The 13,991-nt window shown below is 46.3% G+C and overlaps 1 protein-coding gene across 1 annotated transcript in view; it reads right to left on the bottom strand.

The window, feature by feature from the left end:
• LOC132779722 (SCO-spondin-like) overlaps positions 1-13,991 on the bottom strand; it is a 165,375-nt gene that overhangs the window by 77,067 nt on the left and 74,317 nt on the right. The window contains exons 46-51 of the mRNA XM_067470583.1: positions 11,274-11,490; positions 9,402-9,543; positions 6,167-6,313; positions 3,869-4,039; positions 3,590-3,754; positions 1,293-1,472 (exon numbers count right to left, since the gene is read on the bottom strand). Of these exons, the coding sequence (XP_067326684.1) occupies positions 1,293-1,472; positions 3,590-3,754; positions 3,869-4,039; positions 6,167-6,313; positions 9,402-9,543; positions 11,274-11,490 (1,022 nt within the window). The remainder of the gene's footprint in view (positions 1-1,292; positions 1,473-3,589; positions 3,755-3,868; positions 4,040-6,166; positions 6,314-9,401; positions 9,544-11,273; positions 11,491-13,991) is intronic.

Here is a 13,991-nt window from a genome sequence, read left to right as displayed (position 1 = left end):
CCGCACCCATGCCAGAAAGTGTGCACTAGCCCGAGAGAACATCGGCAAGCTCTCCCGGTGCATAGAAATGAGATTTTCCTCCCTCACCCCCCCCCCCCGGCCGCCGCCACTGTCATGGCATGACATTTCTACATGCCGGGAGAGCTTGCCGAGGCTTCTAATGGAGAATAGGTAAGTTTTTACTACTTTTCTAAGGGGTCTGGGGGGTGAGTATTGCCACAGTATCTGTGGGGAGGGGGTGAGTATTGCCACAGCTTACCAGGCTTATTTAACCTGGTAAATTGTGGGAATGGTGTCTGGACTGCAGTATTCTGCAGTCCAGACCCAGAAGTACTGGATTTATCCCGCACCTTCCAAGAAGGTGCAGAATAAATCCACTAACAAATTATTTCTACACAAACCAGGGTTTTCCCTGGTTTCCCTGGAATTAATGTGAGACTGCCCAGAATGTCGTCTAGATAGCCCCCTTTTTATTGTGGAAGTTTCTACAATAAGGGGGCTGTCTGGACAGGCCCTAAGAAGGCACAAAGCTTTCAGATCCTCTGAAGATACCAGCCACAGATGCAGACAAAACTTCAGGAGAAAATGCTGCTAGAACATGGCCATACAGCCCAAAAACCACACAACACCCCAGTGATTCTGGCCGTGAAAACCTTTGACAATAGAAAGCACAAACTACAGCTTTCAATGTTTCAAAGCTCCACTGCTTGAGTTGCTATGAGATTTCTGGGCTGTATGGCCATGTTTTGGAAGCATTCTCTTCTGACGTTTCACCCACATCTATGCCAGGTATCCTATGAGATGCCACAGATGTGGGTGAAGTGTCAGGGGAGAGTGCTTCTGGAGCATGGCCATACAGCCCGGAAAACTCACAGCAACCCAGTGATTCCAGCCATGAAAGCCTTCAATGACACATCTCCACCGGCTTCTTCATTGGGAGCAAGTTTGAAAACTCATGCAGGAAGAGAGAAAAAATGAGATATAAAAATGGAATCATAGGATTACTATCATTTAAGATGGCCTGCAGGGATCCCAGTTAACACCTTTGTCCAATGAAAAAGCCAGTGGAGCTTTGAAAGATCTCATGATGCACCTTCTCAGTTGGCCCAGTAAAGATGTTGCTCTTTTGTGGATTTGGGATCTTGAGATCCCCTTTCTTATATGAACCAAGGGAAATGGTGATGACCCTTCTCTACAGTCCAAAGTCCCAGTCACACCATCCAGCTCCATATCTAGTCTTCACCACCATCACCACCAGGTCCCCACCAGGCCCATTCCAGCCCCCGACTCACCACGGGCGTCTCCGCAGGGCTGCTGGTTGCAGCTCTCCATCTGCATGGTGTCCCCCGGACAGGGCTGCCCCCCGTTCTTGGGCGGAGGGTCAGCGCAGGCTCTGGTGCGGCTCCTCACTCCTCCCCGGCACTCGGCATCGCAGTCGGACCATTCGCCCCAGGAGGCCCAGCCACCATTCACTGCGCAGAACGAGAAGGAAGAAGAAGGAAGCCACACACAATGAGGACACGTTACGGCAGGCATGGGCCAACTTGGGTGAAGTGCCAAGGAGACAAGAGATGAGGTAGGCTGTTGTGGGAGTTGAAGTCCAAAACACCATGAGGGCCAAAGTTTGACCATGCCTCATCTCTTGACTCTTGAGCATCGTCACCAAAGGATCTCCCTGTTGGGAATGAAAAGGCATCAACATTTGTATGTGGAGCAATGAAGGATGAGACAAGACAACCCTATTCTGCCAGCCCACTATCTTCTTTCTTAGGTCTATGTCACCCAACTTCATTTTGCTTCCTGCCTGCATGGAAAGGACATTTCCCCCCTTCTTCTCCCCCAAAGTCTTTATGGCCCTTTATTTGAGAAGAGAGCAGCACGAGGCCTCTCTCTGCCTCAAGATGCCTGACACAGAGAGATGAGAGTCCGCATTAGGGAGTTTCTACAAAAGTTAGGGAATTTTCTTTTGTGCATTTACTCTTTTATACAATATTGTCAGAAATATTAAAAATATACTAAGTATTTTTAATTACAAAAATGTGAATCAAGCACTGAAAGGGTTAAATGGTTGCAATGAGTCAGCAAAAGGTGCAATTGAATATAAGCAGGTGTGCCTGTAGCTTAGTAGGCCTCAGTGTGAGAGAGGCTTCAGTTTTAGTAGACCTCAGTATGAGGTAGGCTTCAGTGGGAGAAAGGCCTCAGTGGGAGAGAGGCCTCAATTTTATAGGCCTCAGTATGAGGTAGGCCTCAGTCAGAGAAAGGCTTCAGTGTGAGGTAGGCCTCAGTGGGAGAAAGGCCTCAGTATGAGGTAGGCCTCAGTGGGAGAGAGGCCTCAATTTTATAGGCCTCAGTATGAGGTAGGCCTCAGTCGGAGAAAGGCTTCAGTGTGAGGTAGGCCTCAGTGGGAGAAAGGCCTCAATGGGAGAGAGGCCTCAATTTTATAGGCCTCAGTATGAGGTAGGCCTCAGTCAGAGAAAGGCTTCAGTGTGAGGTAGGCCTCAGTGGGAGAAAGGCCTCAGTATGAGGTAGGCCTCAGTGGGAGAGAGGCCTCAGTGGGAGAGAGGCCTCAATTTTATAGGCCTCAGTATGAGGTAGACCTCAGTCGGAGAAAGGCTTCAGTGTGAGGTAGGCCTCAGTGGGAGAAAGGCCTCAATGGGAGAGAGGCCTCAATTTTATAGGCCTCAGTATGAGGTAGGCCTCAGTCGGAGAAAGGCTTCAGTGTGAGATAGGCCTCAGTGGGAGAAAGGCCTCAGTATGAGGTAGGCCTCAGTGGGAGAGAGGCCTCGGTTTTATAGACCTCAGTATGAGGTGGGCCTCAGTGGGAGAAAGGCTTCAGTGTGAGGTAGGCCTCATTGGGAGAAAGGTTTCAGTGTGAGGTAGCCCTCAGTGGGAGAAAGGCCTCAGTGTGAGGTAGGCCTCAGTGGGAGAAAGGCCTCAGTGTGAGGTAGGCCTCAGTGTGAGAAAGGCCTCAGTGTGAGGTAGGCCTCAGTGGGAGAAGCCCTGGTGTGGAAAGCTTCAGTGAGAGAAACCCCAGGTTGGAGGCTGCTGTGTGTAAATTTACTGTGTGAAGCTCCTGTGTAAGTTTAGTGTGAGAAGAGGCTCTGTGAGAGTGAAGCTATTTACCTGCATGAGAAGGAAGCCCAGTGTGGAAGCAAAGAAGGAAGTGTAAAGAACTTTATTGTGTTATGGAAACCTTGTTCTTGTAAATAGTGCAACCATATTATTTTAGTACAAAGAAAAGCCTCCTATGGAAGAGATAACATTTGTCTCTGTGTTTTGGTTCTTTTTCTCACTTTGGGCTCCTGGTTCTGGGTCATGATGCTGCTAATAAGTTATTCTACCATACGTTTATTAACGTTTTGTTAATAAGCCCACTCACCCAACAAATATGTATTACCTGCCAAAATAAAAGTAAGTTTTTACCTTTTTGGACCTTCCCAAAGCCTCCTAGCTACGGGGCAGTCTGCTCTGTTCTGCCAGATATTTCTACAACACCTTCAATCCAGGTGTTGGACAAGCCCAGAGAGAAGTGAGCAAGCTGTGTGCAAGGTCCTTCCAATCCAGATAAGGAGGAAGAGGGGGGCTCTACCTGGGCAAGCCCGGAGGAAGCATGAGCGGCTGTCGAACTCATCCCGGTCGCACTGGCCCCCAGGAAGGGCGTTGCGCAGCAAATCCCTCCTGCGGAAGGTCACCCCCAGACCGCACGACCGGCTGCATTCGCTCCAAGCATTCCAGGGGGACAGGAGGCAATCCACTGCCGAGGAGGAAGAAGCAGCCTCAGTGTTGATTGCAACTGTGACCCCAAAGGACACTGAAGAGGCACCCAACAACCACAGGGAAACACACATGCATTGCCCGTATGACATACCACAGTTGGCCTCATCGGACCCATCCAGACAGTCGTGTCGAAGGTCGCACCGTTGTTCCAGCGCAAGGCACTCCCCACTGCGGCAGGAGAACTGTTTGGGGGAGCAGGGGCTAGGGGGGCCCATCGGGAAGAGGGGGGCCGCAGTGGGGAGAGGGGCTGCAGTTGGACCCCCTGCAGGAAAACACAGAAGAGGAGAGTCAATCCCTGTACTTGTTAAGACAGTGGCAGGGCTGTCCCAAGACAGTGTGCTGCCTGAGTCCAAAGACAAGATGACGTTTCTCTCTTCCACTCTGTCCAAATGGCATCTGGGAGCTTCCATGTGAGTTGGATTCGTTACGTTTTAGACCAAACTTTCAAGGAACCACCGAAGGCAGGGATGTCAATACCCAAACATTCTTTACATTTTAGACTAAAATCTAAAGCGAATTTGCCACTGTTTAAGTTTTATTTATTTCGTATCAAAAGCATTGCATAAATTAGTATAAAACCGATAAAAATAGAAGGAGTGCAGGCAGCTAAATATCTTTTGAGTCGACCAAAAACGGGCAACAGCAATGGCATTGTCTGTAGCCTCCAACAATTCTTCCTCTGTACATGAGGCAGGGCACAATGGACAAGCATACAGATGCGGAGTTGTCTGTTCTGCTCCACAGTCACACAAGGTGTGGGATTCTTCTAGGTCTTACTCTTGGGGCAAAACAAGAATGGGCAACTTGGAAGTCCCTGAACAGACTCAGAAGTGGAGTGGGCAGTCTTTTGATCTGCCCACTCCACTTCTGAGTCTGTTCAGGGACTTCCAAGTTGCCCATTCTTGGTTTGCCCCAAGAAGAAGACCCTCGCAGGGGCCGTCATATTCGAATTTCCTGGTTTAGCTGCCCAGAGGGATACCCTTGCTGTTGCTGGAGGGACACCAAGAAGAGTGGTAGTTCTCATAAAGCTTTTTCTTGGTTTGAGTCTACTGGGAGGAGGCTGGTAGCCATGTAGTGGGTGGCTTTCACAGTGTTCAGCCTTATTTCTCTCACATTTAGCAGCAACTTCCCGTTGCACATCAGGGAGGCAATGCCAGCTAGCTTGTAGAGTTTATCAACAGGTGTATGGGTCACGGAAAGAGCCTCCTCGAAGACTGAGTAAATACAGTCGAGGGTTCCCCAGGCAACATTTCTTGTAAACGGCTAATCTTTCCAAACACAAAAGCATTGTTTTTAAACATCTGAAATGTTTTAAACTGGAGTTGTGTGTTTTTTTTCCCTCAATGTATGGATGAACTGTTTAAGTTTAAGACTCAGAAGTGGAGTGGGCAGATCAGAAGACTACCTGGCAAAATGGCACGACTGTAAAACTTTAGGATCTATATAGCAATATTAAATAACCACTCACAAGCCGGTTTTGCTTTGAAATGGATATATTGCTTGTATCTCTGCAGCAAAGAAAGACACTACTGACTTTTTCCCACCACTACTTCCTTTTATACACCTTTCCTGCCCATCTTCCCCCTCTTCTCAGTTTCCTTAGTAGAGCATGTTGGTTCACAAGTTCCAATACAAGGCTTCCATCATCCTCTGCTGGCTTCAAAATGTCACAGAGAGAGAATTGATTCAGCCAGGATGATTCAATCAGGATGTCACGGAGGGAATTTGTGATGTCTTCGTGCCGTCAGAAATTGACTCCTGACAACAACCTCAAAGAATCCTCCACCTTGTGTGACTGTGGAGCACAACAAACAACTCTGCACCTGTATGTTTGTCTACCATGCCCTGCCTCATGTACAGAGGAAAAATATTTGGAGGCTACAGTCAAAAATTATTTCATAGAATCATAGAATCCAAGAGTTGGAAGAGACCTCATGAGCCATCCAGTCCAACCCCATTCTGCCAAGAAGCAGGAATATTGCATTCAAATCACCCCTGACAGATGGCCATCCAGCCTCTGTTTAAAAGCTTCTAAAGAAGGAGCCTCCACCACACTCCGGGGCAGAGAGTTCCACTGCTGAACGGCTCTCACAGTCAGGAAGTTCTTCCTCATGTTCAGATGTTTAGCCATGTTTAGCCACTTGTGCTCCTTCTATTTTTATCGGTTTTATACTTATGTATGCAATGCTTTTGACACGAAATAAAAAATAAACCACTCTGTTGATATGTCAATTAAGCAGCTCTACAATCTGGTCACACTGGTAACAATCTGGTCACACTGAGCTGGCAATCAAGTCTTTCTCATGCCAACGGCAGCTATGGAAAACTCCTCCACTTCTCCTTCATGCCGAGAAGGCAATGGAAAAGACGGCGCCTGGAGAGGACTCACCGCAATGCATCTCATCCGATCCATCCAAACAGTCTTCTTGCCCATCGCACACGAAGGCAGCCTCTACGCAGCCAAAGACCTCACAGGCAAACTGACCCTGAGTGCAAAGGATTCTGGGAAGGCCAGGGACAGAGGTCGGGGTTGGTCCTGGCAAAGGAAAACAACATTAGAGAGAAAGGATTCCCCAAAGTACATGAACAAAGGCCACTATACACCAAAAAGTAATACAGTTATAAACTCATAAGGATGTATATCATATATATGCTATAGTACTACAGCATTCGATGTACTAGCAGTTGTACAAAATATATTTAACAGAAATACACAATGCAAATCTCTAAACCAAATAAATCCCTTATGTGGGATAAACAACTGATTCATACAGCGAAATGCAAACGTTTGTAAGTCAACCGGTTTCGACTATGTGGAGTCTTCCTCAGGTGATACAAGTGTAGAAATCCTTGAACACTCAGTTTTGCAAAGTAGAGAGTTCTTCGAGTAGAGTCAAAATATAAACGTCAACAATGACGTGGACAATGTCAACAATGACGTCAACAATGATGTGGACGTAAGTTCTCCTGCAAAGGTGCTCTGCTATTAGTTTGATTCCATGGCAAGCCCCATGGAATCAAAGTATTAGCTTGCCATGGAATCAAACTAATAGCAGAGCACCTTTGCAGGAGAACTTGCGTCCACGTCATTGTTGACATTTATATTTTGAGTCTACTTGAGGAACTCTCTACTGAGGATACTGGACTAGTGCCTGGCTGCTGTAATGAACTGGATGAGGATGAACAAGCTGAGGATCAATCCTGACAAGACAGAGGACCTCCAGGTCAGTCACCTATCTGATTGAGGCATTGGGTGGCAACCTGTGCTGGACAGGGTTGCACTCCCCCTGAAGTTGCAGGTCAGCCGTTTGGGGGTTCTCCTAGACTTGAAGCATAGGTGTTGGTGGTGGCCAGGAGAGCCTTCGCACAATGAAAACTCATGCGCCAACTGTGACCATACCTCGTGAAGTCTGACTTGACCATGGTGGTCCATGTCTTAGTTACCTCTAGACTGGACTATTGCAATGCACTCTACGTGGAGCTACCCTTGAAGACGGCCCGGAAATTACAACTTGTCCAACGATTGGCAGCCAGATTAATAACTGGGGCCTCTTACAGGGAGCGGTCAACCCCCCTGTTTAAGGAGCTCCATTGGCTGCCGTTCATCTTCCGGTCCCAATTCAAGCTACAGGTTCTTACCTATAAAGCCCTAAATGGTTTGGGACCCGCCTACCTTTGTGACCGTATCTCTCTCCATGAACCAGCCCGAACTCTTCGATCTTCGGAGAAGGCCCTCCTCTTGCTCTTGCCAGTCTCTCAGACTCGCCTCATGGGTACAAGGGAGGGAGCCTTCTCCTCTGTGGCCCCCCGACTCTGGAACTCATTGCCCCGAGATATTAGGGAAGCCCCTACCTTAGAAACCTTTAAAAAGAATCTCAAGATCTGGCTCTGCCATTGCGCTTTCAGAGAGTAGTCACATAATTTTATGCTATTGCTCCCTCAATGTTCTTGTCCCAGGAGTTCTCCCCCCCCCCCCACCCCCATGTATAAAGGTTTGTTTATTTCCCTGTCTCTCTATGAGTTCTCCCTTAATGACTATTCAAGGATTTCTACACTTGTATCAACTACCACCAGAGGAGGACTCCGCATAGTCGAAACCGGTTGACTTACAAACTTGTGCATTTCACTGTAGGAATCAGTTGTTTATCCCACATAAGGGAATTTTTTGGTTTAGAGATTTGCATTGTGTAACTCTGTTAAAAGGAAAAGCGCATCCCTGGATTACGGGGGAAACAACGGAAGAAATAACAATCTACTCTGCATGGCAGAGCGGGAAGCCTTTCCAAGCCCCTGTTAGGAATTGTGGGAGTTGAACTCCAAAACACCTGGAGAGCCAAAGTTTGCCCATGCCTGCCTTCAAAGCATGTCTAGGCGACACACATGCACCCTCTCCCAGAGCTCAGCCCCTATCTTAGCTAGTAGCATCGGCCACAGACCTGGTGTTCCTGGATGGAAAGGGAAAGTATGGAGAGCGGGGAGCCCCACGGTGCTTGGCGCAGAGCTCCAGAAGAAGCCCCGAGTCTCTGGAGGGACAGCAGAAGGGAGGGTCGTCTTTGTCCCAAAAGCTGGCGTCACCCCTGGCCTCCCAGTTGGTGCTCTAGGGCTCCATGGCTCCAGTGTCTCCGTGCGCCTCAGAGGCAGAGAGGCTGGTTCTGGCATTTGGCTGGTGACAGTGGAAATCATCATGGCCACTGCAGAAGATGGAAATGGAAGATATAATAGGTCCAAATATCACTTCGGTGCATGTGGGGGAGGGGGAGCATGACTGCTGCTTATGGAGATGGCATGGCTCTGCTCTGGTTGCCCTCACTGTAAGTTCTTGACCCTATTCCTGCCAGGAAGGAGGAGGGCCAAACCTAGAGCAGAGTGTTGCACCTCAGAGTAGATTCACCTTGCTGAAGACACCAAACTGCACACAGCCAGAAGGCTTTGTAGTTTATTAAAAAATAAAAGGTAAAACGTTCTTAAAGGCAAAGGTTAAAGTTCCAACATATCAATAACATATAGCACTTGAAGCATAATCCAAAAAGGCACCAGCAAAGCAAAACCCAAGAGAACATGAGAAAGTCTTGAAACCATGAATACAAGAATGGCAAGATAAAGCCAGACAAACAAAGGCAAGCTTCTTAATTGAACACAAAGTTGCTTTGACAAAGATTTGGTCTCAAACACATGGCTGAATACCCTTTGCAAAACATGAAGGCCTTTCTTTGACCTCTGGCCTCCCTCTTGTTAGCTATTCTCACATTCCTTCGAACTCGGAATTCCAAACGGTCAGCCCGATCTAAGGTTCCCATTTCGTCAAGGTCAGTCTGTTTGTTAGTGTCAGCCTGTTTCCCTGCTTGCTCATTATCAGGCTGAGAACTGCCCTCCTTCTCTGAGTCAATCTGCACCTGCACCTGGCTAGTTTCAGGATCAACACTCTCATTCCTTGCTGTGGGAAACTGCACTTCTTCACTGTCTATAACAGGGACATCTTGAGCCAAACTATGAACCTGAGTCCCATCATCCTCATCAGAGACACTCTGTGATTCCAGCTGAGTCACAACATAGAGGTCCAGCAAACAGAGCCAGCTAGAATCTCATGACCTTCTACCAAATCACAACCCAGACCCCCAACTCACTCCAAGGGCAGCCGAGGACTTCCATGCGCAAGGAGATGCTCCCCTGGTACTTTGTGGGGATGAGGCGCAGGACGCGGGTCAAGATGGCTGGGTTCAGGTCCTGCCGGACTGGAGAGGAACTGTCAGAGTTGCCCTCGAGGACCTAAGGGATGGGAGAGAGCGCGCCTTCATAGCCAGATCCAGAGAAGGAAAGGAGCAATGCGGGAGGAGAGAAATGCTGTGATAGAGCCATCTTCACATATTAGAAGAAGAGTCCTCAAGTGCTTTAGATTTTGGATTTTGGAATACAGTGTTCCCTCGCTACTTTGCGGTTCGCTTTTCGCGAACTCGCTGTTTCGCGGGTTTTTGCCTCCTGGCAATGACGGATTCTGGAAGGGGGTTTCACTCTCCCTCTCAGGAGAGAGGCAGCCAATCATAAAAGAGAGAGAGGAGATACAAGGCAGCATGTAAATCACGGTCTTATAGCCCCCTTCCTTATAACTAGCACACACAAAAAGGTGCACGGTGCCTTTAAATCTTTCATCGCTTCTGCCTCACCCTTGGAATATGATATATATATATAGTTGTATTTTATGGTCTTGGTACCAACTGTAAACTGTCCCGAGTCGCCTGCGGACTGAGAGGGACAGTATATAAATATATATATGATTCCTACTTCGCAGATTTTCACTTATTACTGGTGGTCCTGGAACGTAACACTGCGATAAGTGAGGGAACACTGTACCTTAATATGTATACGATACGCACTGGGGCATCTTGGAGGCAGGACCTTGGGCCCAAAGTAAATATAAAATACATTTTTATTTCATACTAGCTGTACCCGCCACGCATTGCTGTGGCCAACCTTCCCTCCCTCTTTCTCTCCTTTTTTCTTTCTCTCCTTCTTTCCTTCTCTCTCTTCCCTTTCCTCCCCCCCCCTTTCTTTCCCTTCCACTCTTCCCCTTTCTTCCTTCTCTACCTATTCTTGAACTGCAACTCCCAGCACTCTTCCTGATTGATCTACCTACCTACCTACCTACCTACCTACCTCTCTATCTATCTATCTATCTATCTATCTGGAGGATTGCTGGGAGTTGCAGCCCAGGAAAAGGAAATTGGAAATATTCAGGGATTGAGATGCTCTCAAAGAGATCCAAGGAGAAGAAAGCTTGCATCTTGGAAGCAGTGCATTTAGATCATCCTCCTGGTCTAGGGGATACTGGGAGCTGTGGTCTGGAAGAGAGTGTGGATACGCTATTGTGTGTTTTGTTTGCCAGGGGAATCATTTTTGCACATGCGCTGTAGGGTTTTTTTTTGCTTTTTTGCTTTTTTAAAGTCCTTTCTGCTGTGTTTTTCAGTGTTTTAATGAGTAATGGTCACTCATTGGCCTGAGAGGTGTCTTGTGTCCAAATTTGGTGTCAATTCGTCCAGTGGTTTTTGAGTTATGTTAATCCCACAAACTAACATTACATTTTTATTTATATAGAGGGAAATAGCCTAAAGGTAATTTTATATATCGTATTTTTAATAATTTTGTGCAAGGTTTGTGTGCACTGAATCATCAGAAAGCAAAGGTGTCATTCAATCACTGGTGGTGAAAAATATCACGGCCACTGCAGAAAATGGGAACAGAAGACATAATGTGTCTAGACTCCATATAGGTCGGCAAATTTGGATTTTGGAGTATTCTGGATTTCAGAATTCCAGATAAGAGATACTCGATCAATTCTGTGTTGTTTTCAAGCTTAGGTCAAGCTTTAGCTCTGATGTGTGGCACTGAATTCAGCTCCCTTGAAGGATAGGAAGAGGGCGAAGTGGTCAGATGCATGTGGTCTCTTCCAACTCTCCCAGTGTATGATTTTTCTAGCTCTGTGGGGTTGTATGACTCTGTACCTGTTCCCAGGAGGACTCTTCCTGGCCAAAGCCAGCCCTGGAGTAGCTCTGGAAGTGGAGGCCATCATAGCTGTAGGCCAAGCGGAAGTGGGAGATGTGTCCCCGGGAGGAGCCCTGGGTGATGACCGCAGTGACGAAGGTGGGCCGGAGGAAGTCCACCTGGAAGAAGGGCTCCGGGTCTGATGGCTGAGGGCTCCATCCAGGCTCCGGGTTCTGCCTGGGAGGGAAGGGAGGAGAAGTAAGATTGGCCTCATTCACACTGCGAGTAGAAAGAATGCTCAAACTAATCCTGGAAAAGTGGTCAATCACAAACATACGAAGAGGAGGAGGAGGATTAGATGAAGAGAAACTACTACCAGACTGCTGATTGGATAGTATAAATACACTCAGGCCTTGTTAGATCACATTAACTCATTTAACAACTTTGGTCATACAATCTCTGCATACATGTGAATCTTCATGTTGTTTTGATATATTAATTCACATGTTTTATGTTCAAGTTCTATATTAGTTATAATTTTCAACTATTTATGTTTTATTTAAATTATAGTTGTTATGCTGAAGTTGCTCTTTATGTGGGGTTATCTTGGGTTATTATATTTGTATTTACTTTTATTGAGGCATTGAATGCTTTTTTGTTTGTTGGAATCCACCCTGAGTCCCCCAGGAAGAGAGCGCGAAATAGAAATAAATTATTATTATTATTATTATTATTATTATTATTATTATTATCATCCTGGGCTGATGATGATCCTTGCAGACTTATTTTGTGCAAAAGTTGAACATGGAGTTTTTGCACCGAAATATTCTGCACAGAAAATAATATTTCTGCACAGAATGAGAAAGATAATGAAAGATTACAAAGATTTGTCGCTGGACGAGTCATGTTCATGAAAAATCTGTTTGCACTACGGGGAAAATGAGAATAAATAAATATATGAATTATAGAGATTGTGTTTTGTAATGAAATGGAATAGAAATGTAATAAAAATTTTAATAAAAAAGAAAATATATTTGCATAGAAATATTGCTGGTGATGGGAGATGTAGTGACTCTGTCACTCATTGTGAAGTTCCTTTCTAGCTCTTTGCTCCAATCCTTAAAGCAGTTTGCACTCAGAAAATCCCCTTGCATTCTTCTTCACACAATGACTCACTCTGCATTAGGCCCAACATTGAGGCGTCCAGTCTCCGGTGGGTTTCCCTCCTGGAAGGAGGAGGCACTCAACTGCTGGCGATGAAGACGGCCATCTACCAGACCAAGGGGTTCATGGCACAGACCTGGGGAAAATTCCAAAGAGTGAGGCAGGTCTGTGGCTCTGTCTCCATTTCTGGGAAAAGGTGGGCTGCATCCTCTGGGTGAACCAGGAAAAGGTGGGAAGTACCTGGTGGGGTGGGACTGAAGCCCTCAGGAAATGGCCATCCGCTTGAGGTCACCTGGAAGGAAGGAGGAAAAGAGTCTATGTCACGCTCCCTAGGCTTGTCATGAGGAAATATCATATATGGTTTGAATGGAATTGTATGAAAGGAATGAATGAATGTGTCATATGTTCTGCAGTTGATGGTTGGTGATGGAAGGGTTAATGTGAGTATTAGTTCTAGAGGGTTTGATAATCTGTAAGTGGGAGTTCATGGGTGAAAGCAATTAGGGGTGAAGGTGTGCTGGAGATGGGTTGCAGCTGGGTGTTTCTGGATTTAAGGAGCTAACTTTGAAACTGATCTTTGGGAGAAAAGTATTCTGTCACGTTGCCAGGACTCTGCCTCATTTAGGTAGAGATGAATCAAACTCCCAGTTTTAACAAACAGTTTAATTAAAACAGCACTTACTTGCTGGCTGTTTTTATAGTCCAAAATATAAAACACAAAGATAGCACGCAGCTGCAGAATAAACAAAAACTGATAGCAAAAATAACTTTGTAGTCAAAAGGGTCCAGTCCAGTGGTCAAATGACGAGAGTTCAGTAACAGAGTCCAGGGATCAAGAGTCTATTACGTAGTCAAAAGCCAGTCCAAAGGTTTGAAGTTTCAGGGTTCCAAGATTATAGGAGACAGATTAGGACACCGAAAATCCAACAGACCTGGGGGGGGGGGGGGGGGGGAACCAGCAGCATCCACCACCAAAATGCAACAAATACTTTTCTCCCAAAGATCAGTCTCAAGGCTAGCTCCTTAAATCCAGGAACACTCAGCTGCAACCCATCTCCCACACACCTCCACCCCTAATTGCTTTCACCCATGAACTCCCACTTACAGATCACCGAACCCTCTAGAACTAAGACTCACATTAACCCTTCCATCACCAACCATCAACTGCAGAACATATGACAGAATGAGAGCTAATAATTTTGAAGACACCATTCCTGGAAAAACAACTACACTCATGAACTGCAATTAAAAGTTGCTGAACTGCTGACATTGATAAGAACTGTGACAGTGATTAACTGTTGGCATTGCTGATTTGATTAACTTTTGGATGAAAAACAATGTGTGAAGTTAAGGAAATGTTTACATATTAAGAAGGAAGTCAACTCAAGGCTGCCTGTGTTTGCTAACACCAATCAAGAAGAGTCAACATCTACCAGGAAACTGAGATGGAATCAACATGGTTCAGGCTGGCCAAATAATATTTCAGTGATATGCTATTTCGGGATGACATCAGCAGAAATATTGCTATATAAGAGACCTTATTTCAATCCAAAAATTGTGGCAGACCAGAGGGG

Source organism: Anolis sagrei, chromosome 6 (genome assembly GCF_037176765.1).
Source record: "Anolis sagrei isolate rAnoSag1 chromosome 6, rAnoSag1.mat, whole genome shotgun sequence".
Taxonomy (NCBI): Eukaryota; Metazoa; Chordata; class Lepidosauria; order Squamata; family Dactyloidae; genus Anolis; species Anolis sagrei.
This window is presented reverse-complemented; position numbering and strand designations above follow the sequence as displayed.